Below are 27,704 nucleotides of genomic sequence, written 5' to 3'. Positions count from 1 at the left end.
TGCAGTATCTAAAACGTGGACACGAAGCAATGCACGAGACAGTACTGTATGTGGTGACCTGCGAACCCGCAGTGTGCAACTCTCCGAGTGTGGGATTGTGATCGCAATTTGGTCATTGTGCGAAAATGAATGAAACACAAGTCGTAACAGGAAGAAAGAATGACAGATGTTCAGGTATATTTACACAAACCTCAACATAAAGCACAAGCAAAATAAAAATAAAAACAATAGTTTCAGGAGCAATTTTAATATTGTTTTTCTTCTTTAAAACTTTTTGTATTTCCACTCATGTCTATATACCTTTTTTCGTGTTCTTTTTATACAAAGTTTTCATAAATACATTTCATGTGCCCAAGTCAGGTGCATGGAGGAAAAGATGGTGTTCCATTGTTGCTTTTCACCAACTGTCGTCTTTGTCTGTCAACATAGAAACTGCTGTTTTTGTCTCATGAGATTATATAACAGTCATCCACTGGTTGCCCTTTGTCTTGGTAACACTCCTCGAAAACCTTCGTGACAATTTGCTCCAAACAGTTATTACTGTAATAACATTCATTTTGAATAGTTTTGTGAGTTTATGATCACTTTATATTGTATATGCTTTTCAAGAAGGCTTGGTAGCAAAATAACATCTGCTGAATAACTTATATTCTCCTCGTGTGGGTAGTTGTTAATCCAGAGGGAACCTGGCACAGTCCCGTCCCAGCTGAGCTATACCCGCGTGGTGGAGTGGCCGTGGGGCAAGTTGGTACTGTTCTGGCTGCCACCAAAAGTGTTGAAATTGTGCAGAGGCTGCATGCCAGCCAGGGAATTGGGGATCATGGTGATGGTGCTGGGAGTCATCAGTGGTATATCATCAGGTGACCTGCGGAGAGTCAGTGTGTAGTCTGGTGGGCAGGTGAGCCGCAGCGTGTCGTGGGCCTGAAGTGAGTCACACTCATGGTGGTGCTCGTGTTCCAGCTGTTGCTGCTTCATCTGTAGAGACATCAGTTCCTCACTCTGCAGATGGGCTACGTCATTGGCAGTAGATGGAGTATTGGTTGGAGCAGAGTTGCGCTGCGGGGTGGGGACGCGCTGGTTGGACTCATGGCGACGTTTGTCTTTCTTGTAGTAGAGTGCAGCAAAGGCGAGGATGTTCAGAAATAGCAGCGATGCTCCCACGGCGATCGTGACGCTGAGCTCAGTGGAGTAGTCCCGTTTGGTCTCAATCACCACAGTTGACTCATCAGTCAGGTCCCCGCTCTTGCGCTGGTTGGTTGTTTGCTTGGTGTTGGCAGAAGGAACTCCCGGGTGGCGTGTGGTGGAGGGCCAGTTGTTTTTACCCGGGAATCGTTTGGTATAAGGATACGGTGTAGTGTCCTGTGGAGGTATCTTAGTAGTAGTGGATACATATTGAAAAAATTCATTAATGTTGTGAAGGTGTGGAACCAGTTCGAGCCAGAACGCAACCTTGGTAGCTCGGTAGTGGTCTCGGACTCGAGGTTTGAGGCCAATGTGAAGGTAGAGCTGGTCCTTGGGGTTGTACTTTGTCCACGCTACCTCCTCGAAGCGGTTAGGCTTTGTGTGGATGAATTTGGTATCCTGTGGAACTGGCTGGTTTGGATCCCTGAAAGAGAAAAGCAGATAAAACCCTTTTCAATCAACATGCCAAGGATTTCTGGACAGCTAATTATTACTACATTACTGTATTTCTAATTCATTTTGACAAAGGAAATATACAGCTGTGAAAAAAGCTAAATATCTCATTCATTACCATTTAAAACACAGCGAACACAAAGTAACAAAGCAGGTTTTTCTGACTTTGAATTAGCTCTTCCTCAAATAGTTTTAAAGTGATGTGATAATACAATTCAACAATGTAAGAGTCCATTAGATTCAGTTAGCACGAATTTGTGACACTTCCAGATGAGTCATCAGCCCCAAACCCCAAAGTCTTTCATCTGTTTTCATCTGTTTGCTCCTTCTTTCCAAAGCTAATGTGTTTGGAGGTGACTCTGAATTTGAATGCACAAGCTGACAAAGTCTTCTGTGTCCTTAAACACCAATGACACGTTTCCAGGTTACATTTTCTTAATATTCAGTGTTACTCAGTGCACTTTTTGGTAGCTTGAGAAAGAGCTACCTCTCCAGTGACTTTGTGAGAATGATTTCATTAACTTTGAAGAATTGTGGGGGAGTGAAAGCTATACAACAACCTTGGAGCTGACACGCGGATTGTGGGTTGTTGTCTATCTCAGTACTCAAGAGGAACAGTTCACACATTGCATTTTAAGATGCAACAAGAAGCACTGTTTGTGACGTATTTTGTGATTACAGACAGATGTGTTGTGTACAGTCAGTTTCTGGCTGTCTGAATGAATGTGTTAGAAAATATCCGGTCTCTTGACGTTCTGTTCTGCTTGGTGATTTGCAGTCCAGCTCTTTTCAGTGCCTCGAATCCTTAGAATCCGTTTCTTTTAAAAGTATTATTATTATTAGTATTAGTATTACTGTGAATCTTTCAACGCTTAAGTGAAGCCTGAACTGAAACATAGCCAGAGTATAGTACTGCATATTGCTCTTTATGCACTGCTGCCCTCTCAAACTGACAAAAATGCAAAATTCACTTAATAGTTATGAAAGACATTTTTAATGCTATTAAGGCCAAGTTTAGCCTAAGAGCATATGTATAATTCCTACTGTCAGCAATTAAAGATTGTATTTTAAGGGGAAATGTTCATGATTAGCTCGTTGTGTGTGTGTGTGTGTGTGTGTGTGAGAGATGGTGGATTCAAATCCAGGGCCTTTTTGCTGTGAGGCAACAGTACTTATTGTAATTATTATTATTACTACAGAACTGCTGCCCCTGACACTCCATCCGTCCAGTTATTCCACATATCCAGAGCTGAGTCACAGGAGAAGCAGACCCCCCTCTTCCTAGCAGCCTCCTCCAGCTTTTCTGGTGGGACAGCCGAGAGATATAATCTCTTGTGTCTGCCCCAGGGCCTCCTTCCGATGGGACATGACCGGAACACCTCACCCAGGAGGCATCCGTGTCAGATGCTCAAACCACCTAAACTGACTCCTTTCAATGTCACTCTACTCTGAGCCCCTCCCAGATGGCCGAGAGGCCAGCCAACCTTTGGAGAAAGCTCATTTACGCCGCCTGTATCTGCGATCTCGTTCTTACAGTCACTACCCAAAGCTCGTAACCAGAAACGCAGATCAACTGTTAAATCGAGAGCTTCACTTTTACTCTCAGCTCTCTCTTCACCACAAAGCACTGGTATGTCTGATGACTTAAATCTACTGCCGAGTCTGTTTATTATTCTTAAAGTGTCTTATCTAGGCTCGAAACATGACCGTGTCCAATGAAATAAAGTCTTAAGGGAGAAAAAGCTGACCCAAGAGTTCTACAATCACAGTTTCCGATATGTTATTCCATATATTATCAAAAAATTCACAAAAATACCCACACACCTACACACACACACTTGTATGTGTACCTTCATATATATCAGAATATATAAGGAGCTTAGTAAAACTGGCTAGATATTGGAGAACTGGAGAATCAAACTAAATTATAATGTTATATTGTTATTAAATTGCTGGTCTTTAAGGTTAAGACGATGTATTCATTTTGTAATCCTTTAAATGTTTATTAAACCCTGTTTTTTGTAAGCTATAGCTCAGAGCAGGTCATCTGCTAATTGGAAGGTTGGTGCTTTGATTCCTCCAGTCTGGATACCAAATATGCTTGGGCAGGATACTAACCCCATGTTGCTCTCCAATGCATCCATCAGAGTATGAATGTGTGTGAATGTTAGATAGAAAGCCCTTACATATAAAGAGCACAGTGTTTGTCTGAGTGGGTGAATGAGGTAAGCTGTGTAAAGCGCTTTGATTGCTCTGATAGAAAAGAGCTGTATAAGAACCATTTACCATTTTACTCGATGTGATTGTGTTCTTTCCATAGTATTTACACAGTAGTAAAAAAATAAATATACCAGTGTAATGTATTGCTATATACCAAATAAATAAACAGCTAAACAAATACATTAGTGTAGACATTTATGGGATGGAAATTGTATTTACTAATATTTCACATGTCTGGTATACAGAAGTCAAAGCCACAGCTTGTGCTGTACTACCCTGAGCAAGCATGTCTGGCCTTGGAGGCTTTGCAGGTTGGGTAAAACTCTTACTCAAATAGCCTTATTTTGCTACAGAGATTAGCAGATGCCGTATGTAATCAAGGCACTGCACTGCACTGGTTTGAATCTATCTAACCGACTCCAATTTGTTCATGTAAATGAGGAGTTCTCTCCACACAGGTCTAATTGTGGTGTTACAGGGTTTTGTAATACGTGCTTTGCTTAGGCAGCATTATTAGAAGGCATAGCAAATTCAGATAAAACTCTGGATGGCATTACTTTGGACTTCAACGGACATTTTGAACAAATATGTCGGACTGCTTTCTTGCATTTGTGTAATAGCCCTAAAATCAGAAGCATCTTCTCTCAGGTGCTGCATAGAAAACAACATTATGCATTTCTTCTGGGCTGGACTACTGTATTTATTATCAGGAGTGCTAAAATGCTGCAGCATTTTGGATCAACTAGAAAGAGAGAGCAGATTTTGCCCATATTGGCATGAATGTTCTTGAATAATCCGGGCCCATCTTATCTTAAAGCCCTTAAAGTACCATATCACCCCATTAGAGCACTGGATGGAAGTGTTCATCCATTCTCTTCCACTTATCCCTTTCAGGGTTGCGGTGGGGGTGGAGCCTATCCCAGCTGTCCTTAGGGTAAGAGGCAGGTTACACCCTGAACAGGTCATCAGTCAGTCGCAGGGCTAACACAGAGACAAACAACCATTCACACTCAGATTAACGCCTATGGGAATTTAAAGTTACCAATTAACCTAACCCCACTGTCTGCATGTCTTTGGACTGTGGGAGGAAGCCGGAGTACCCGGAGAGAACCCACAGAAACACAGGGCGAATGTGCAAACGCCACACAAAAAGGACCAGACCAGGTGGTGGAATCAAACTCAGGACCGTCTGGCTGTGAGGCAACAGTGCTAACCACCATGCTGCCGGCAGGCCCTAACTATATGCTTTAGCAAAAAGGAAAGTTTGAAGCCAAATCTTGAAAGTAGAGATAGTGTCTGTCTCCTGAATCCAAACTGGAAGCTGGTTCCACAGAAGAGGGGCCTGAAAACTGAAGGCTCTGCCTCCCATTCTACTTTTAAATCCTCCCCAAGTCTAATTCTGACAGAGGTTTCTTCCTGTTGTTAGGGAGTTTTTCTTTTCAGCTGTCACCAAATGCTTACTCTGTATTATTGTAGAGTCTTTAGTTTAAAATAGAAAAATGACTTGATGTGTCCAGTTTAGAAATAATTTAGAAATAAAACACACACAAAATGAGACCCCAGCTGACAAAAAGGCTCAAAACCAGAACTTTCTTGCTATGTAGCCAGCACAACGCCACCATTGCTTTCTGCACGTCTTTAAGAACTTTCACAAAAATGAAGACTGCAGTTGTATGTATCTGCTAAGCAGTCTGCTTCGTACTTACATCCATATCTGTCCAGACCTATTCAAACATTTGTTCACCACCTTCTGTTATTGAATAACAGAGCTGAATTACAAGCAGATTTTCTACCTTGTGTGGAAGACATGAATTTGTATTGAAGTTTGATCTCTTACCTTTGAGCGAGTGAGTGCCAAATTTGAAAAACCTCCTATAAAATGTTAAGGAGAGATATCATTTGGGCATGCCCATGGATGGCTGTCTGATTATGTAAACCCACGTTTCATTTCAAGTAAGGAAAAAAAGTCTGGAATTCAGATGGAGACATACAGAAAACAAACAGAACCAACAAAAACCAGCATCAGTGGCATTCATACCTAAACACTTCACAGTATTAATGCTTTCTATATTCTAAAGGTAATGTAGGCCATAGAAAATATTTCTATACAGTTTCCAGTTTTCAAAGACATGAGTGTAATATGTTCACAGCACCACCTGTGCCATTTCATAAATTTGTCCTCTCATTAAAAAGGTTGATCACAGCAACGCTGCGAGGCTTGCCCTCCAACTGGTGCTTACATATGGACTCATACATTAGGCGTTGCTAGCAGGTGGCGGCGTTTCACTTAAGGCCTGTCATCTCAGCACTAACATATGCTGGAACAATATGCCATCCCCTACCACTGCTATCAGCTTTAAGAAATGTCAATGTTTGAGGTCCTCCGTGCTTATTGAACAGCAAAATATATACTCCTCTTCCAGGTTTCCATCAAGCATCCCATCTGTTGGAAACAGCGACTCTTGCTGTAAGTTGGAATCCTACATCTGTGTTCCTGTCCATAAAGCAGGTGTTTTAAGGCATATAATTCACAGCTGCAATGCAATGTCACTACAGAGGTGCAACAGATACTTTCAGTGTTACTTTGTCCCAGCTGAAAATATCTATGAATAAAGTAGTATATTAAAAAATATTTTAAAAAATGTCTAGAATGTTTCAATCCTGTTTTAATCTGAGTTACAGTGATGGGGAATGAGGTAGAGGCCAAATACTTTGCTTTGGGAGAGGTAAATCAGCAAATGATGATATTATGAAGTGAACACAGTCTAAAACATTACTTAAGATTGCAGTTGCAATGCAGCTTTTATGATATCACTTCATGAAAAATGGGAAATATATGGCACTCATAAAACTCATAAAAGACAAAGAGAGGAAGTGAGGAAGCATTTAACGCAGTGAAGGCTGACATACTGCTGATTCTTCCACTTTCTAAATCAGTTGTGGAGACTTCAATATTAACATCGCTCTAGGACTGAACAGAGAGAGACTCAACTTTTGTTCGTCTGCCTGAAAAACATTCACTGTTTCCAAGGGAATGTGCTCGGTCCAGTCAGCAGCAACACACATGTAATGGGCCTGTAATCACTTTTCTCCTTTCCCTACATGTATGTCTGTGAAGATTCTCAGTCATCCAGGTCATCGTGCCACCACCATCTTTGAACAGAGGGCGGGGCTTACGACACCAACTATCCATCTATGATGCGGTTCTGAGATCCTTCCCAGACGCATTAATGCCCACATACATCTTGGGCCATTTGACCGCAGTAAGTCATATGATAGGGTGAGATTAGGTTTCACAGTGAGTGTAGCTGAGATATAATGTACGAATTGTGAACATTCTCAAAACTGTATTGTACATAGGTTATACTTTTTTATTGTGTGAACTTTATTTTTTGTGGAACTGAGGTCCCGTGTGTCATTGTTGAAGTGGGACATTAATCAGTGTAACGCCACCTGCGGCCACATTGCGGGTGTGGGGTTTCCTAGCCAGAGCTGTACGGACTCCACACTGGGTGAGGAGAAGCCTGCTGCCGCTGTGTGACACTGATTTTGCTGCTGCACTCTGTTTTATAGGAATAAACCCTGTTTCCAGCCAGTCCGTGTCTGTTGTCACAACGCAGTCGACCATTTCACATCTGCTACATAAAAGTGGTGCCGTGACCCGGATGCATCTGATCAGCCGCTGCCGATCGCTGAGGTTGAGCTGAACACTTCCGACACCTGTAATATAAGTAAAATTATTCTGTGGGTCAGCAAAAAATTTCCAGTGTTCTGTTAGTAGGCATTTCTCCCAGTTACACCTGTTAGAGTCTAACTGAGCCGTGTTTACTTGTGTTGTATTTTTCTGAGTGATAGGTATTTTTGTATTCCTTTTGTTTCTGATCCCCTTTGTAGTTATTGCTAACCTCCTGTAAGCAACATGGCTGGTAGGGGCCAAGACTCCTTTAACCTTTTCACGCCAGTCGCTGGGAGAGGTTGGAGACTGTCTGGGGCAGATGAAGTGAGAGACAGGTCTATAATGTCGCGTGATGAGCCAGCAGAGTCAGATGACATTATTCGAAATAAAGCTCATGAGCGCCAGTCCTCAACCCCTGCTTTGAGCGACGACAGCACACACAAAGAGCTACGTGAGCTCATTGGTGAATTGGGAACCCAGATAGGTGAATCAATCGCTAGCCGGCTACTATCCAGTCAAGTCCCACTTGGTCCAAACCAGACAGCTCCAGCCGAGTCCCCCAAAGTTAAGAGCCCTGACACCACTCTCGACCTCTCCAAAGTGAACTTAGTGGTCCGACAAGATATCAAAGACCCACCTATGTACAGAGGTGATGATGCGGATAAGTACTCTGTTCATGAGTGGATAGACATGATGGAAGTGTACTTAGAGAAGAGAGGGTTGTCTAGAGCCGTGCAGGTGGATGAAGTCTTAAACCACCTCCTCGGCAGAGCTAAAAACATTGTTAAGGTGGGTTTGAAAAGTAACTCATGTTCTGGTGTAGTGACCAACCCTGAGACCATCTATGCCATACTCAGGCGTTATTTTAGTGATAGTCCTGGCTCCTGTCAACCACTGGCTGACTTCTATGCCACCCAAGCAGTTGCAAAAGAGACCCCAGTAGACTATTGGGTGAGGCTTAATATCGCTGCTGAGGCAGCTGACAAGCATTTACAGCGTCAGGGAGGCAAAATGGAGAACATGGAGGCAGAGATAGCCATGATGTTTATCAGAAATTGTCCTGATCCCAGCCTCGCCTGTGTTTTCAAATGTAAGCCCATCAGTAAATGGACAGTAATGGAGGTTCAGGAAGCCATTGATGAACACCAAAGAGAGTGTCATGCAAAAAAGAAGAGCCTGGGCTCTGCCAGACCCCATCCCCTCCTCGTGGCCACTGCGACAACCACAAGCGAGTCGCCTGAGTTTGAACTGAACCATGCCCAAGTAGGTACAGTAAAATGTTCCCAGGACAGCCCGGGTAAGGCTGCTGGAGCTGCCGCTTCAGACCCAAGTGCTCTAGACCGCGTGCTCAGTATGCTGGAGAGGGTGTTAGAGCGCTCCAACCAGCCTGTCCACCCCGTAATTAGACCACAGCCTCTAGCCTCAGCCAGGTTCCCTTCGTGCCAGGTTTGTGGCAATAGCTCACATTCCACGCGCACTCACTGCATGAGAGAGAGGAGATGTCTAGGTTGCCTGGAGGTTGGGCATCAGAGGAAAGACTGCCCCAGAGCAGCTGAGCCCATTACCCAGCAAAATAATCCCCAGGGAAACTAGGGTGCTTGCACTTGGGAGGGGACAGTGTGAGCGAAGAGTGTGAAACCCTCAATCCCAGTGATGACATACAGACTGTATACAAAGAAAGCCTGAAGTGTGCCCCACCTGGTACTGTTGTACTTTCCCAGAATATAGTAAGACTTGATGAGGCAGACAGCCTATTTTACACGAATGCATTGGTGAATGACAAAGTCTCTTTGCAGGCCCTTCTTGATACAGGTTCCATGGCGTGTACCTTGAGCGAAGAGGCGGAGCGAGAGTTAAAGAGCGCTGGGGTCGCATTGGAATTAAGCGACACTCGTACCGACATTGTGCTAGTGGGCTGTGGTGGAGTTCAGGTTAAACCCAAGAGTATATGCGAGTTGAAAATGGAAGTGTATGATTGTACGTTCAGAGTGCCTGCCCTAGTGGTCCCCGGTCAGAAAGATCAGTTGATTTTAGGGACAAATGTTATCAAACACCTCCTCAGACACTTCAGGCTGTCCCCCCATTTCTGGCAAGTCCTGAGCAAACCCGAATCAGCAGAAGCGCCTGAAATAGTGCAGTTTCTGAATATGCTGTCTGGCATTAACCGGTGGAGGGGTGACAAAATGCCAGATGTCATTGGCACTGTCAAACTAGCTCAGGCAGTGACTCTACTCCCCAAGCAAGAGCACCTTGTATGGGGCAGACTGCCAGCGTCATCACCCCTTTCCGAGGGCAGCGCCATTCTGGTTGAACCACCAAAATCGCAAACTCATAAAAAAGGTGTCATTGTCTGTAGAACTGTGGTTTCTATGAGTGGCGATAGGTGGGTCCCTGTTCGAATCCTGAACACATGTGATAAGCCTATCACATTGAGACGAAACGCTAAGGTAGCAGATGCTTCCACTTGTGTAGCTGTTGAAGATCTCGAAGTGGCTTCTGACCAAAACCCAAGTGAGACCCTTAGGGTCCAGAGCCAGACAGTGTGTAGCGACGCACAGAGTAGCCCTCCCTCCTGCCCTAGCCTGCGTGACAGCTTGCAGAAGATGGGGTTGGAGGACCTAGACCTCGACTCTTGTGAAGTCTCAGACCACTGGAAGGCTCAGGTACTGCAACTGATCCACAGGTATGAGGATGTCTTTTCCAAGGGTAAGCTGGACTGTGGACTGGCAAAGGATTTTGTCCATCGCATCCATCTGTCTGACGACAGGCCGTTCAGACTTCCCTATCGGCGCGTCCCTCCAGGGCAGTACCACAAGTTGCGACAGGTGCTCACAGAGATGGAGGAGCGAGAGCTGATCCGCAAATCCAACAGTGAGTGGGCGTCCCCACTGGTACTGGTGTGGAAGAAGAATGGAGATCTCAGAATATGCGTGGACTACCGCTGGTTGAACGCACGCACAGTCAAGGATGCCCATCCCTTGCCCCACCAGTCAGACTGTCTGGCAGCCCTGGGAGGTAACGCAATTTTCAGTGCCATGGATCTCACCTCTGGCTTCTACAATATTGAGATGGCAGAGGAGGACAAAAAGCTAACGGCCTTCACAACACCAATGGGGCTCTACGAGTTTAACAGACTCCCCCAAGGCCTGTGCAACAGCCCGGCGAGCTTCATGCGTCTCATGATGGGCATATTTGGCGACCAGAATTTCCTAACCCTGCTGTGCTACCTGGACGACCTGCTTGTTTATGCACCCAATGAAGCAGAGGCTCTCAGGAGGTTGGAGATTGTGTTTAGCAGACTACGTGCCCATGGACTGAAGCTGGCCCCCAAAAAATGTCATCTGCTCCGAAGGAGTGTGAGATTTCTGGGCCATGTTGTGACTGAAGGCGGGGTTTCGACCGATCCTGACAAGGTTAAGGCGATCACCGCTATCTCAGAGGCTGATCTCATGATGGAGGACGGGGTTACGCCATCCCAGAAGAAGATAAAGTCATTTCTGGGTATGGTAATGTATTACCAACACTTCATACAGGACTGTTCTAAGATTGCCAGACCCCTTTTTACCCTGACTGCCGCTCCTAAAGGAAAGAAAGTAAATGCCCGAGGTGCTGCTTCTTTCCGGAGGCTCAGCCCAAGTGATTGGAAGAAGGAGCATGTTGACTCGTTTGAACGCTTGAAGGCTGCACTCCTTGACTCCGTTGTGCTTGCTCACCCTGATTTCAACAAACCATTTATCTTGTCGACAGACGCTTCACAGGACGGCTTGGGTGCTGTGCTGTCACAAGTCCAAGAGGGCGAGAGTAAAGCACGTCCCGTTGCATTTGCCAGCAAGGCCCTCGCCCGTGCACAGAGAAACTATCCCGCCCATCGCCTTGAGTTTCTGGCGCTAAAGTGGTCTGTCTGTGACAAATTCAGCCACTGGTTGAAGGGGCATAGCTTTACCGTCTGGACAGACAATAACCCCCTAACATATATTCTCACGAAGCCCAAGCTTGATGCATGTGAACAGAGGTGGGTGTCAAAGCTGTCCCCCTACGACTTCAGCATCAAGTACATTCCTGGCAGTAAAAATGTCGTTGCAGATGCACTGAGCAGGCAGCCATTCGTTCACAACCGTGTTAGTCAGAGACTCATGACTGAACCCTATGCAACCCTGTTAGAGGAGTCGCAACAGGTCAAAGAAATCTCGGTTCAGGATGCATTCAGGCTCAGTGCCAACCACCAAAGTGTTGAGTGTTTGGCCCCTGCAGAGAGCCTAGGGTGTTGTTCCCTGACTAATGATGAAGTTTCCGCAGTCTTCGCAGGCCACGCTGAGTGGGACCAAGGCTCAAAACAGAGAGCAATCTCCTGGTTGACTCAAGAGCTAGATCGGTTTCCCTCACTAGGCCAGAACACCTTGTCTGCCTTCTCGCTCCAGGAGCTACAGGAGGAGCAGAGAGCAGATGTGACACTGTCTCAAGTCATTCCGTTCGTCGTACGTGGTCGGCGTCCATCACGTAGAGAAAGAGCTCACCTGTCGCACAGAGCGCAAAAGACGATGAAACAGTGGGAAAAGTTGAAAGTGTTGGATGGTATCCTGTACAGAGTGAGCAAAGACCTGCTCACTGGCAAAAAGCGCCATCAGTACGTGACCCCATCCACATTAATCAGTCAAGTCCTGTCAGGTGTCCATGATGATGCTGGCCATCAGGGCCAAAGCAGAACTCTGTACCTAGCCAGGCAGAGATTTTTCTGGATCAACATGGAGCATGACATTCGCGAGCATGTCAAGTGCTGTAAACGTTGTGTTGTCAGCAAAACACTCGAGCCTGAGGGGAGGGCTCCTCTTGAAAGCATTAAAACTACCGGTCCTCTTGAGCTCGTCTGCATAGACTTCTGGTCCGCAGAGGATCACAGGGGCAAGAGTGTGGATGTTCTAGTAGTGACTGACCATTTCACCAAGATGGCCCATGGTTTCCAGTGCTCAGATCAGACGGCAAAACAAGTTGCGCGCCAGTTGTGGGACAGATATTTCTGTGTCTATGGCTTCCCTCAAAGGATCCATTCAGACCAGGGCGCCAATTTTGAGAGTGAGTTGATCCAAGAGCTGCTGCAAGTGGCCGGGGTGCAGAAGTCAAGAACGACACCTTACCACCCTATGGGTAACGGTCACACCGAAAGGTTTAACAGGACCTTGGGAAATATGATCAGAGCCCTACCTCCGAGGGAGAAGCACAAGTGGCCTCAGATGTTGCAGACATTGACCTTTGTCTACAACTGCACCGCTCATGAGTCCACTGGTTACGCACCGTTCTTCCTAATGTACGGGCGTATCCCCAGGTTACCAGTGGATGTCATGTTTCACAATGTTGCAAGGGACAATGATGTAACAGACTATGACAGTTATGTAAAAAGGATGAGAGATGACCTCAGAGAAGCACTCGCATTGGCCCAGACTAACACCGGAGCTAGTCAGCAGCGTCAAGCAGACCTGTACAACAAAAAGCAGAAAGGTGTTGACATTGAGGAAGGAGATCGTGTCCTTTTGGCAAACAAGGGCGAACGGGGTCGTAGGAAGTTAGCTGATAGGTGGGAGTCGACCATCTACACTGTGATCTCCAAGAACCCCACATGCCACACGTATCGCATCAGGAACGTCAAGAGTGGACAGGAGAAAGTTGTCCATAGGAATTTGCTTTTGCAGGCTAATTTCCTGCCCATAGAGTCCGAGGGCGAACCAGAGATGTCTTTTGCCAGTGAATCAGAACTCGGCCAGGAGCAGAGTCAATCTGATGGAGAATCCCCTGTCGCTGATCCTGAGGACGATTGTACTGAACGCACAGCCCGTTGGGTGGCTCAGATGACGGATGACTGTGTCCCGGCTCCTAGAGGACCCCAAGAGTGTGACAGTATTGGAGACAGTGTCTGTGCGCAGTTGGATGATGAGGAGCATCAGGACAGTGACAGTGCCAGTAGTGAAGTAGCTGCTTACCCTGAAGTAGATGATGACAACAACAGCAGGGCTTGCACTACCCCAGTTGAGGAGGGAACACTACCAAGTATCAGTTACCCTGAAAGTCAGCCAGTCAGCGAGGTTGGGAGCCTCGTGAAACATGGTGGTGTACCCCCAAGTAATGCAGCAGGCCAGATCAGGACGAGAGTGGGTCGAATAGTGAAGCCTGTGAATAGGTTAATCCAGACTATGAAGCAAAGAAACCTACAAACAGGCAATGTAGTGAGCAGCTTTGCCAAGAACTTGTTTCTGTGAGGGCTACTTGTTTTATATGTTGGGTGATTTTCATGTCAGATGTTAACACCTATTTTGAGATTGTCTTCAGCTCAGAGTACTATTCATCATATAGTAGCTGTTACCGTGTTGTTTGTTCAGGATAGTGTATAAGGCACTTTCTCTTGCGAGTAAACATTAGGGGGTCTGGCCAATTTTCTTCTGTTTACTCTCCCCATGAGTTGGGAAACATATTTGTTGCACGTATCACCGGGTAGTGAATTTCCAGATCATTGACAGTTACGAAATGTTATGTGACGCTCAGTTGCTCACCCTTACCTAACGGGTTTTGAGAAGTTCAGGGGGGAGTATGTAGCTGAGATATAATGTACGAATTGTGAACATTCTCAAAACTGTATTGTACATAGGTTATACTTTTTTATTGTGTGAACTTTATTTTTTGTGGAACTGAGGTCCCGTGTGTCATTGTTGAAGTGGGACATTAATCAGTGTAACGCCACCTGCGGCCACATTGCGGGTGTGGGGTTTCCTAGCCAGAGCTGTACGGACTCCACACTGGGTGAGGAGAAGCCTGCTGCCGCTGTGTGACACTGATTTTGCTGCTGCACTCTGTTTTATAGGAATAAACCCTGTTTCCAGCCAGTCCGTGTCTGTTGTCACAACGCAGTCGACCATTTCACATCTGCTACATGAGCTCACCCAAAACTTGCTGATTGTGACCTACACCCGTTTTCACACCTTGGCTTCTGTGATTAGGTAGAGGATCAATGGGGGTCCATGACCCTCTTGGGGACACTCCCATAGGGCTTAAAATCTGGGACTCTCCACCAATTGCTCTTAGAACTGATGAAGCTTCTCAGATGAAATGTTTTCAAGAAAGCCAGACGCTTTTCTTTCCAAGCCCCTTAGACTCTCCCTACACATACCTGTATCAGTGCACTGGCAAATCAAAAGTTCAAAACTTCTAAAACTTATGCCTGCTATGTGACAAATGGCAGAACTGTACAGCTGATATTCTGAAACTCAGCTGTCACTGCATCATCCAACACATCACATCAGTATGTTTCAGTCATATTGAAACGCTTCATCTTTAAGTGGCAGCCATGAAAGGCAGATAAACTGTTTTTGATGATGTGCCACTTCTTTAAAGAATTATGCTGATGTGTTTTGAACATTCAGCGTGCAGTTAAACCCACATGTACACTTATTATTCAGCTGTTATCTCAAACAACGTGCTTTGTAGTGTCAGTTTTAAAATGGTGATCTTTAGAAAAAACTATTAGCAATAAGAAAAAAGGATCAACGGTAAGTTCACATTACATAGGTCATCGCGGTTAGCTCTATCTTAATCTTAAATGTTGTTTGGGATTATACTTAATTACTTTCATCTCAGGAGAGCAGTTTATTTTTCCTCCTTTTTACTCAAGACTCAAGTTATTTGTAAGATACCATGGTCAGCAGTGGGCTGTGTCTATCTGAATATGAAAGCCTGGGATAGCACAGTGATGCAGTGATTAGCACTCTTACTTCAAGTAGGTCTCCCATCTACCATCTCCACACTGGGGTGCTTTGGAGTGTGCATGCTTTCACTTACTATGTGTTTATACACCTCTGCATTTAAACATTATTATTCATCTTTGGCTCTCTTCCACATTGTGTCTTTGTCCACATTTGTGTCTTTTGTCTTGGCTCCCACACCTCGCCCTTAGCCATTCGCAGCAGATGGCCCTGCCCCTCCCTGAACCTGGTTCTGCTGCAGGTTTCTTCCTGTTACAAGGTAACAGGTGGCTGTAGCTCAGGAGGTAGAGCAGGTCATCTACTGATCCGAAGGTTGGTGGTTCAATCTTTGGCTCCTCCAGTCTGCATGTCAAGTATCCTTTGGCAAGATACTAATCCCTCTGGAATGGATGCATCTCCAATGCATCCATTCCAGAGTGTGAATGTACTTAGAAAGCACTATGTATAGAGAAAGTGCTTGTGAGAATGGGTGTGAATGTGGCATGTTGTCTAGCTTTGAGTACTCCGAGAGAGTAGAAAAGCACTATATACGAACCAGTCCAACTCCACCTGGGTGTCTATTGTCTTGTGTAGTCTGGAAGAGGATTGGATGATGGGGTTGGTGCAGTTTTCTCTGCGGTGGAGTCGGGTGGGCTGTCCCGGACTCTGTGGGGCTGGGTGGTGCTGCTGCTGCGGGCCCCGGTCCGGATGGGCCTGGGCCCCCTTGCCCTGGTGGGTTCCGGAGTGTGGGGGTGCCTACTGGGGTCAGCGGGGGAGCTGGCCCCAGGGAGGGGCCGCTTGCCCCTCCCTCTCTTCCCTCCCCATCCTCAGCTGCCTCCCTATTCCCACTCCTCCACACCCACCCACACACGCAGGGCTTGGGGTGCAGGTGTGTCACCAGGGTGCAGGGGAGGCACTCCCCCTCTGTCCCCTTCTGGCCGCCTGTGCCTCAATTTTATTCTGCAACCTAGACATCCACATTACTCTTACTCTCACATAACACATACATATAGGGGCTTGGGGGTGGGCACGTCATACAGCGTCCAGAGGATGTTCTGTGTATTCAAACCCACCTCTGGCGCTGGTGCCCTATCCTCAACTTTAAATGCATTTAGACACTGAGGGTTTTTCTGGAGGAGCCGTGCTGCTCTCTGAGAGGAAGCTAGTACCATGTTCTCCTGAGTTTTAAATGCACTTTAGAACAGCACACAGCAACACTACATATGAGCGGGCGTAGGGAGGTTTGGGGTCTTCACTCACCCCGGTTGTGTTAGCCGTCAGGGCTGGGGGGCAGGGAGGAGGTGCTGGCCGTCGGATTGGGGTCTGGGATGCGGAGCCTCCCTGCTACTGCAGATAAGGAGGCGGTCTGCTTTCCTCCACCCCAGAGAAAAGGGTTACATGTCCTGGGTCTGGGTACGGTTTTCCCTTCTGGGGGCGGGGGTACCTGGACCTGGGATATAGAGTATGTTTGGGGAGTGCGACTGTCTGTGCAGTGTCTATTTGTGTCTGTCTACACGTCGGGTGAGTGCTGAGTATTTGGTTGTGCATATGGGGTGGGAATGCATGTTTGTGTCCGCGTGCGCCTGTTCGTCTGTGTCTATATGTCAGCTTGGGTCTTAGACTCCACCTCTCTGAGGTATGGAGACCTATCTCCCCTCACCACACTCCCTGCCGGTGGCTGATGCCCTCAGACGTTGGTGTGTCGGTGGTTCTTGGTGTCTGGGGCTGGGCGCTCATGTATGTACCGGCTCACTCCTGGTGGCCGATTGGCGGGGCGTGGCGCCTGTGGCCCAGCTGGGCCCCTTCTGGAGGGTGGGTGCCCTCAGGCCTCTGGGCCCGGTCCTCTCTAGTACAGCTGGTTGCCGGCAGAGCCCGCGGACACGTCACTGCAACCCCCTCTGGCCTCTGCTCCGTGGCTGCTTGGTGACCTCTCGTTTGGGGCTCTCCTCAGCTCTTCCCAGGAGGGTGACACGGTTCCCCCCCTGGTGGTCCTCCTTGGGTCCTCGTATTCTGGGGCCTCTGGATGTCTGGGGCCTGGATCTCCTCCATACCTGCTTCATACCCTGGTGGACGGGGCTGTGGCTCCCCACACTCCCTAGCAGATCGTTACATGGAGAAACCTTTGGAATGCAAGCATGCTGATCCACACAGGTGTGCACACAGGTGTGCACACAGGTGTATACACGGGTGTTCACAGACGCGGACTACAGCTTTCTTGGCTGCTGCCTCAAAGCACATTGTGCGCTGTCGATCTTGCGTGCTGCACAATAACATGTAATATTTAGTATCTACTGATATCTACTGTTAGCTAGTTTATTGTGATGGTGCTGTTTTTTTATTATGTTGCTCTTTTGTTTGTTTTCTCTTCTGGTTTTTTTTCTCCATACAGGTGATCCAGGTGTTTTGTTTGTTTTTCTTTCTTTCTTCCCCCCCTTCTCACCGTCTCTTCTCCCCTCTGTTTTTCTTTCTCTCCCTCTCTTTCTTTCATTCTTTCTCCCTGTCCTATCCCCCAGTCATGTTTGTCCCTTGGTATCTTTCTTGGCCTTCAGACAACAATTCTGATGGCTAAAGATCCAAACGGGACAGGCAAAAAAAACAAACTCTATAACTGTAGGGTCTTTATCCTATTATATCAAGCACATTGTTGTGATTTGGTGCTACATAAATAAAATTGAACTGGAGTGAATTCAATGTTCTTCCAGTGTCTGCGTGAGTGCTCTTCAGGTACTTTGCTTCATCTCACAATCCAAAGTCATGCAGTTAATGGGATTATGTTAACTGGTTTTTCTAAATTGCCAATGGCTGTGCATGTGAGTGTGGATGTTGTGTGTCACTCTGTGTTAGCCCTACAACAGAGTGGCGACTTGTGATAGGCTGAAAGCCGACAGCTCGCTGATCCTGATGTGTCGGCGGGTCCGCGCTTTGTGTTTACGCCTGTTTTTGCACCGATTCTAAAGCTGTTAGTTTGATCTCTCTCCAAAGAATATTGACCGAACCAGCAGCAAAAGAAGATCCAACCCTTCACATAAACATCGTCATGAATTCACTCTGACTTTCACTGTTTTGCTTCGACCACGATGCACAGCTCCCTCTCTCTCTCTCTGTACTTCAAGAACAGTTTCCCTTTCTTCATTATTCGCTTGCTTGTTACGCACAAGTCTTCCGTTGTTTACAGGCTGTCGGCCGCTGGTTTTTTTTTCTGTTTACATACTTCTGAAAAGAAAACCTAATTTCTGCCGTTCAATACTGAACAAATTTAAACTTTTTAAAATTATACAAAATGCAAAACGCTCAGCCGTGTCTCTAATAAAACCGCTGTAACGTCAGAGGTAACGTTCATAAGGTAATTAATGGTTTTCTTTCGTTTTTGATGTACTGCAGAATATTTTTATAAAATCCAGGCCAGGAAAATCACCTTCATGTTTTTCTGTGTTTTATCTTCAGCTACTTTGACACAAAGGCCTCTGCTTTGATAAAGCCTTGCATGTGTCAGCTTCCTTTTTATAGATACAAAAATATGTAAATTTACTGATCTGAATTATAATATTTCTGACTGTCAAAATTTCCCAGATTCAAATCGAATCGAATTTAATAGAATCGTGGATCGAATCGATTCTAGAAATCAGTGACGATACCCAGCCCTAGTTAACATGCACATATGGTATCATGCTCAACTTGTCCAATTCTCTGTAGTGATATGAGGAAAAGTAAAAAAAAAGAAACGTCACTCTGCCATGATTCATGACAGTGCTTTATTCTGTGCCCATTAAAAAAGCAGCAAGAGAAAAGAGTCTTCCAAAATGTCTGCAAGTCTGCCAGAATGAACACTGCAGATTATGAAGCTGATCATGACTTTATTTATTCGCCTTAAAGTGAATTTTCAGTATGAGTGGGCTGCAAACACGCTGATACCTAATCTCAAGGTGTGTGTGAAGCAAAAGCGTGATCCAAATATAAACAGCAAGAAAATCCTTTCATCAAACCCAGCACTGCTGCAGCAGCTGGGCGGATTTGACTTGTTTTATTAACCTCCATTTGATCTTTTTGACTCACATGTTAATCATTCAAACTCTAGGTTAGCAAGAGTTTATGTTCTATCCTTAGAATATTAAGTATTTATACACAGTATGTATTATAGGTTACCTGACGTGTATGCATGCCACCATACTGTCCTTTATTGTGTCACAAACATACAATAAATGCATCTCATTAGGGGTTGGAGGTCATTTTGCTGCACTAGATTGGATCCACCTATATTTCTTTCAATTAAATCATGACAGTCTTATTTTAAGTGATCACCTTTACCCTATGATCAAACATTTCTGTCCTTATAGGAGGAGTCATCCATTGCCCATTAGGGCTCACGGAGGTGTTTGCAAGTAATAAAATGATTTGAATCACACGTTATGTCTTCACAGTCACAGGATCTGATGGTGATTCATGGCTACAGTGAAAATTTTAACTGAAAATAAAAATAAAAAAAACTACAGAAGTAATTAAATGACTATTTGAATCCACTACAGTCATGAAAACACGTGGAGCTGGTTTCTTGAGAAACAAAAAACACTTTACGATGCTTTTTGCCACTTCACTCACAGTACAATTAAACCAGTTATGAGAATAAGAGGGTAGCGAAATGGGAATATGAATTTGGTTTCTTCCATATAGTGCTTTAAAGAAAGTACATTTCAAATAAATCTGATCCCAAAAGAATGGCAGATTAGCTTGGGTAAAAGACCGAAAGTTGAGGCACACAACGATGTGTGCTGCTGGTAAAGTTTCTGGGCTGCCTTTACTCGTAACAGCCATCCCTCAAGATTCTTTCCATTTATTGGAGATTATGTTTCGGAATTTCAGGAGTGGGACCACGCCTCCAAACACGCTTCCGGCTGTCATCTACAGAGGTTCCCCCAGTTCTGCAAGCTGATCATTCTCGTTTACGTGCCCCACCCTCCCTCCCTCCTTGGTCTCCATTTTTTAACTTCTTCACTTCTATTTAGTGCACGGGGATCTGCCAGGGAGCCGTCGCCAGTCCCCTTCGAGGCCTTCCCAAAACAGCAGCTCAATTCATGTCAAAACATCACCTTTACCTGCTAAAACGCTGTCAAACCTAAAATGAGGACGTGGGCCCAGCGAGTGAAAAGCAATGCAATATCAGGGACTATAACATCTAATCCTTTTACTGAATCTGATGTTTTTGGCTTCTTTAATTATTTGTCTGTTTGTCTTGTGTTATTTTACACGTATTCAGAAGAGTTTGATACTACTGATTCTATAGAGGCATTAAATAGAAAGAGCAGTGAAGGAAAAGAAGCACTTACCCTGTTTTAGCAAAGTTCGTCCAGTAGGTCATGACAACAGCACTTAACATCACGTCATTCTTGGAGAAATTGCAGTTGAAGAGATCCGTTGGGCCGATCATGGGGATTCCAAATACGTATGGGACTTCATCTCCATGAGCTGAGTCAGCCCAGCTGGGCTTCATGTCACTCTGACAGTGGTGATAGAAAGCATAGAAATATGTGGGCGAACCATACTGAGCATGGAGGTCAGCTGTGGCCACAGCTGGTGCCACCCACTGATGGTCAGTAAACAGAGCCACCAGGGTTTTGCGGCGAGTTTCTGGGTTCTCCTTGTCAGCCCAGTCAGTGTACATGAATTTGATGGTTTCACGGAGAGTGTCTTTGCCCTCAGGGTAGCCATACAGATGGTCAACAAAGTCAGAAACAGCAAAGTCAAAATCATTGGCAGACACGCCATCCTCACTGTCCACAATGCCATCAACAAATTTGAACCCCTCACCCTGATTGACCCCCAGCATAATGTCATAGTTCAGGAACTCCCCTTGCTCCATGAGAATCTGGGGGTCATCGGGGATCACATCACCATCGATCACTGGCCCGAAGGCAATGTGGTACTTAGCGGGTGTGATGTACTGCTCAATTAGTTCCTTGTAGTTCTTCTTCTGCAGACACTCCACCAGGTCGATGGTGTCCAGCATGTTGCAGCCCACCTTCTCAGCCAGGGCTCTTGTATATTTGGCAGGCTGGTAGTTGACTGCCCAGCTGGACAGAGCAGTGCCGCTCTGGATGATGGCTTTCTGGAACAGATCTGAGATTGGAATTCGTGTTAGTAATATACACACTTCACTGTATTCATGCTTTATGGTTTAAATTGGTATTGCAAAATCGGCAGTACTTTTCTCTTTCAAAACAGATTTTGATGGCACTCCAATCTATTTAACTGTTTGTCTGGTTACAGTGATTACTGAGTACATGCCCTTTTACCATTTAATTGAATTCAGAATCGCTGAAAAATTCTGTGAAAGTTATTTTCAGATTCATTGTCACACATTGTTAAAAACTGGTGCAGCAGTTTATTGAACATGGAAATACAACATATGAAACAAAAACTGAGTTTTCAAGTTCAAACAAGCTAGAAAGTCAGTATTTGGTATGACCACCTTTAACAAAGCCTCAACTCTCTTAGGCAACCTTTCACCTTGATAAAGCAAATGTTTTGCCATTTGTTTGTTAACACTATACCAAGCAAGACAAGCACAGTTATGATCTGGGAGAACTAATTCTCAAGCAATTTGATGTACATTATTCTATTGTAAGACTATAGTAATTAACCCTCTACGGCTCCTCTTCTTTCTTGGGTTTTGCTGCTTGAGGTATTTACTAAGCAAATGACGAGTTTTGGTCATCTTCCTGATGTACTCATGGGTCTTTGTTGTTTTATCCTGACACTCACTAGTCCTTGGCCACCTTCCGCTCAGCTTACGGTCTCAGGGTGCAGGACTTATGATCCCAGCAGGGTGTAAGCATTGATTGCCCAGATCTTGTTATTCCCATTCAGCTCACTCCTCAGGACTTGTTTACTCTCTGAAGGAATTAAGTGTTTACGGCTTTCCTAGTGGGCTCTTCATCATTCCCATTTGCCTGTGGGATTCCAAGGTACTTGTAGCTGTTTTCAATATCTCCAATGTTGCCTTCTGGTAGTGCAATCCCCTCAGTTCTGACTACCTTCCCTCTTTGTCCGAATGACGTTCCAATGTCTTTGCTGGAGTTCCGAGTCGTGTGGATCAGTGAACTGATGTCTTGTTCACTCCTGGCATACAGCTTGTAGCATGCCAGTAGTATGTAATATCTGTAGCCAGTCTTATTAACGATCTGGCTGAGAGTGTTCAGGCCTATGCAGAACAGCCGTGGACAGGTTAATACTTGGGAAATCCCACACTTAATGGCGTTTGCTATATACCCATAAAATTCCTGACATATGCGATTTGGATCTTGTTGCATTTGTACTGTTTTAGGCATTTCTGGATCCATGTCTGATGCAGTGTTGCAGCTTTTCTTATAGTCAATACAGGCGGTGCACAGGTCGGTTAGTCTGGTCTTACAGACTCGAGAGACTGCTCTATCTACACGGAGTTGGTGTTTTGCCCCTCTGGTGTTTCTGCCAGTTCCTTTCTGGGGCCTGCTGATGTATTGAGCCTGTTCATCTTAGCCGCTATGATGCCTTTCAGGAGCATCCATGTTAAGCTGAGGCAGGGTAATGGCTGGTAGTTGGATGGGACCAGTCTGGGGATCCTTGAGGATCAGGACTGTCCGGCCTTCAGTTAGCCATTATGGAGGCATCTCCTCCATTAGTAGCTGATTCATTTGTGCTGCCAGATCTGCTCATGTATTAGTTTCTTTTCAGTTAGCCAGTCCTCCAACACTTCAACACTTACAGAAAACATTTCTATCCATCTACCCTACATGTAAAAAATAAAAATAACAACATGTACTAAGTGGGTACAAAGTGTGATAAAATGTGTTGCCAAAGAGGTCATGACTACACATTAGTACATGATGATGTGATGTGGGTAAGACTTCTCAAATAACACTGGGCATGCAGACCAGTATAACAGAATTCTAAGAAGCCATGTCTCCATTATTTCCAGCACACATTTCATAGCAAATAATAGAATAATTCATAATATTTAATTTACGTCTTTCTGTCTCTAACGAATGAATGAATGATAAACTGGCATATAGAAGATATTTGCTGTTACTATACTTCAGGCTGGTTCCACATTCTGGAACATTGTTAGCATGACTTCTCGAGCTGCCAGTCAGTAAGTGGGCCACAGTGCGGTAGGAACACTGAAGCCATGGGTTCTATTTATATTCATGCAAACACAGTGGTGACTCAGCCGGGCTCAGTTAAAAGTATGTTATTCGGACAGAGCAGATGTTTCCCATAAAGCCTGGTTAGTCGTGTACAAGCTTTCACCACTGTCACTGTTAGTTAGATGTTCACTCTAAAACTAAACACACTGAAAGAGTGAGAGTGTTATCAGCTTCTGGTGTGCTGCTAATGCAAATGTTGAAGCTACATAAATCTTTATGGCAGCTTTACAACAGAGATCCAACTGAGGCAACAAGTGACAATACCTTCCTTTGTGAAGTCTGATGAAATGAAGGTTGCCTACAAGGGTGTATGGGCACCATGACTGCTGCAGCAATTGAACACAAGGGATTTTATATGTGTCTATCAAGCCATTCATGTTTCTTCAAGTACAAGATAAGGAAAATGAAACGCCAAAATAGCCATGACATAAGGAAATAAAAATCTTCCCTCGCATATTTGGTAAAGCGACCAAGAGACTTTTACCAGCAAGATAAAAATATACATTTTGTGCAGAGTTTTGTTTTTCACAAAGTTTTCATATCACAAAGAGAGGACAGCTGAAGGGGAACTGCGAGAACATTTTCCAAATCTTCCAAATCCTGTTTTTTGCTTGTTTGTTTGTTTTTACTAGAAGAATTATCTTTTGTGTTTTTTAATTAAAATTTTCCATATTATTGTCTGTAAACAAAGATGTAAATACAGTCTTTTTCTCATTCATACCTCATGCTCCAGTGTAAATGACTACAGACTGCATTTCAGTATCAAATATGATAAACAACCCAAGGAACGTGCATGTTTGTCATACGTATGAAGTGTTCTCTGTATTAGAAATAATCTAAGAGACAAAGAGCAAACACTCCATTTTCATACAGGAATATTTTTTGTTTGAAAAAGCTACAAAGTACACACGGTGAACAGGCGGGGCGATGGATATACAAACTGAAGCGCTTCCTCCAGCTGAGCAGAGCTTAGGTTTATATTGAGGTTATGTTCTCTTTTCTGTGGTTTTGTTTCTTTGTTTACAAAAATTGCCCATCGACCTCTAGTTGCTGTGCACAATTAAGTCAATTAAGTGTTTGATTTGCTAGAACTGAATATGAACGAATCCAGTCTATGTTTGAGAAAAATCTGATTACCTAGGTATACATATATCCACTCAAGGACAAATAAATACCTCAAAATAGTGTTGCCATTGTTAACTATTGCACATGCCCCTTGCCACAGATGTATGTAAATGCAAAGCAAGAGGAAACAGATGCAGGAGCTACTTGTTTGCATCCTTAATATCAAGGGTAAGTGAAGGATAGGTCTAAATAACTGCATGAATCTATTTAATACTGTAGGAGTTAATTTTAATTTTAACTAAACAAGAGAAAACAGATGTCTTTTTGCTACATTGTTTCCTCTACTATGAAATGTGTTATCATTTCAGGTCTGCTTTAAAAAAAAACTTCCACGCTTCACGATTCACTGTGGGTTTGTTTTTGATGTGAAATCCACACTATATCAAAATAACAGCAGGAATTATAAACTGATGACAAGACCCCTGCTTTTGACCATATATTACTGTGGTTGTGCCTTGATCCGTGAAAAAGAACATGTACCTTCTGAGTAATGTGAGAGGGTTAGCAGGCTGACACACGATGCTCCTGCACCAGAGCCAAAAATGGTCACTCGCTTTGGGTCTCCTTTGAAGGCCTGGATGTTTTCTTTGATCCACCTGAGAGCCTGAATTTGATCCAGCAGTCCATAGTTGCCCTTGGCTGCCTGGTCTCCTGTGCTTAGAAACCCTGTATTGGTGAAAACACACAAGAGAAAAGAGATCTATTCTTTACTTCCAAAAGGCACTGATTTAATGGGAGTATTCAAATTACAAGTAATTTTTTAATCTCTGAAATGCCTAGTACACTTTTTTTAATCTGGAGGCAAGTTAAACTGGTGAAATAGTGTTATATTTCTCATCTGAATCAATGTGACCTTGAGTATATTATGAAAACAGAAGATTGTGCTTCTCTGTATAATTATTTCAAAGCTGCACTTAGCTTCTTTTTAAAATCTTCTGAAACCATCTAGAGGTACTAGTGTGTACAATGCTGTAGAATATACTTGAAGAAGTACCTACTATCTATTAAACTTAAAATACTACCTATCATCCTCGTTTCTACAAGCACAAAGCAAAAGAACCAACCAAAAGCCCACAAATTTCCTTTAAATGTGCCTCTAAACTGTTATGCACAGAGTGTATGTGCACGAAACTGTCTGGTAAATGCTACCTCCTGCTGGTGACTTTTTTAAAAATAGGAATCTTATATATTAAAGTTTCAAAGGGAACTTGTGCTAAATTCCAGCTCTGTGTTATTATTTTCAGTCTGTGTTTCCTGTTTTATTTTGAAGGTCCAGGTCTGATGTTATGTATCTGGTTTTGCTTCCCCTGTTTCGTTAGGCCTGATCTGCACACAGCCGTCACATAACAGTGAGGTGATTTGAGCTATGCGACAAAGACACAATAACAAATCTCCAGCTGGAAACAGTGATTAGAAGATGGGGGCACTGGTGATAAGTGGATGGACATGGTCAACAACGATACTGAGGTAGGTTGTTGTGTTTTGACAACCCTGCTGGTTCTAAAGTGTGTCAAGAAAATATCCCTGTTGCACCGGCCTAGGGGGAGCCGGAGTGCAACACAAGGAAAACAAGAAAAAGAAAGCAAAGAAGTAAAACACACAGCCACTATTTGTTTTATTAATTCAACAGGTAGCGAGCATCAGGGTGGGCATGGACAAAACAACAAACAAAACACACTAGAAATGAAACAGAACTAACTTCCCTACAGTGAGAAAACCCTAAAAGAAAATACAAGCCTCTTACCTGTCTCCCTAACCGAAACACGAGAAAAAGGTTCTAAAAAGAAGCGGCTTCCCACCCCTACAGCTACCATGTCCAGATAGAGGTCTTTCTAAACTATTTCCACTGCAGCCTAGCTCTTCTCATCTCAGGAAACTCAGTCACACAGAACACAGGGCCGAACGCACGGCTCGCTACAAACAGGAAGTAGGAGAGGCTGCCGGCCCAGTCAGGTCCCAATTTGTAGCCGGCCTCATTCCATCTTCCACCAATGGTCGGCCTCCACCTGGAAACTTACATAACGCAAACATCACAGAGTGCAGAGGTTTTTTTTCTTCGTTCAATGCATCATTAAGTCCTTGCAAAAATGACACAAAGACAAAAAAATCACTGGAGAGCGTCTTTGAAAATGGAGAGAAAGCCAAAGATGTGACACCAGAAGAATCGGAGAGCGCCAACAAAAAGAAAGCTGCATTTAAAAGAAAATTTCAAGGATCATTATATTTGTATTACATCACCCAAACACACACACAGACAGTTTGTCCAACGTGAAACTGGTCCATGATAAAAAAGGGTTGGGGACCGCTGCCTTAAATCACCTTTTTTCCCACTGCCATGTCATTGTACCTCGTAAACAGGTATAAATCAATCAAATGGCCAGTGATACAGCACAATAGATGTCATGGAATGACTTTATGTGATGACCAAATTGATTTGAAGAACCACAAACATGCCTTGGCATGGAAATGTGCCATTTCTTACTCCAAATTTCAATTTTATTCAATTCATTATCATTCTAGCATTAAAGTATTATCTGAATAATATCTGAATTCATCTCTATTAATATGCAGAATGATAAAAAAATAATTGTTATCGTTTACAAGCCACTCACTGTCAAGTACTGAAAGTGCTTTGAATTTGATTTTGCCCATGCCTACACAAACGGTTGGCCAGCAGACATCCATTTCAGTCAAGTGCCAGACCGAGCAGCTTGGCAGAAGCTTCCACATCCAAAACTTGTTGACAAATTAGCAAATGTGCCTAAACCCATTAAGAGGGTTTCTAAATGCTGACACTGGGGGAACTGGTGGAGCGTTCTTGCCAGGCCTGGGAGCTCGGCAGCCAAGCCGGGCAGCAACAGCCGGGCAGCAACAGCCAGTCCCTGTGAGTTAACCAAGAGTGAGGCAGGGTAAATGACAAATGGGATGAGGGCGGCTGGGTAAGAAAGGGGAAAGAAAGACAAGAGGTAGCCTTTGGCTTTTTCATAGAGAGCCGATCCTGTTTGTCATGGTGAAGTGGAAAGGATGAGAGAGATGGGATGGAGGGCAGGGTAAGGGGAGATTACAAGGGCTCTGGCAGCCTCGTACACCCTGTAGGATGACCACGGGTCCTGGCACTGCTCCCCTTCCTTTTTCCCTTCTCCC

At 44.6% G+C, this 27,704-nt stretch overlaps 2 protein-coding genes across 2 annotated transcripts in view; one reads left to right on the top strand and one right to left on the bottom strand.

Moving 5' to 3' along the window:
• Window positions 1–711: 711 nt before the first annotated feature.
• The window catches only part of nlgn4xa (neuroligin 4 X-linked a), a 117,168-nt gene continuing 90,175 nt past the window's right edge, over window positions 712–27,704 (bottom strand). Inside the window, exons 3-5 of the mRNA XM_085348754.1 lie at window positions 25,041–25,226; window positions 20,577–21,366; window positions 712–1,606 (exon numbers count right to left, since the gene is read on the bottom strand). Coding sequence (XP_085204880.1) covers window positions 712–1,606; window positions 20,577–21,366; window positions 25,041–25,226 — 1,871 coding nt within the window. The remainder of the gene's footprint in view (window positions 1,607–20,576; window positions 21,367–25,040; window positions 25,227–27,704) is intronic.
• LOC146609007 (uncharacterized) lies at window positions 7,162–9,127 on the top strand. The gene is made up of 2 exons (XM_085348063.1): window positions 7,162–7,175; window positions 7,283–9,127. The coding sequence occupies exon 2, from the start codon at window positions 7,775–7,777 to the stop codon at window positions 9,122–9,124; it is 1,350 nt and encodes a 449-aa protein (XP_085204189.1). The 5' UTR covers window positions 7,162–7,175; window positions 7,283–7,774; the 3' UTR covers window positions 9,125–9,127.

Source organism: Diplotaxodon limnothrissa, linkage group LG23, assembly GCF_057381915.1.
Source record: "Diplotaxodon limnothrissa isolate DT_005_m linkage group LG23, D_limnothrissa_male_GT1.1, whole genome shotgun sequence".
Lineage (NCBI taxonomy): Eukaryota > Metazoa > Chordata > Actinopteri > Cichliformes > Cichlidae > Diplotaxodon > Diplotaxodon limnothrissa.
The sequence above is the reverse complement of the archived record's forward strand: the minus strand, read 5'-3'. Positions and strand labels throughout refer to the sequence as shown.

Bases quoted from the DNA above. Each gene is read 5' to 3' on its own strand.
- LOC146609007 (XM_085348063.1), top strand. From the start codon at position 7,775: ATGGCTGGTAGGGGCCAAGACTCCTTTAACCTTTTCACGCCAGTCGCT.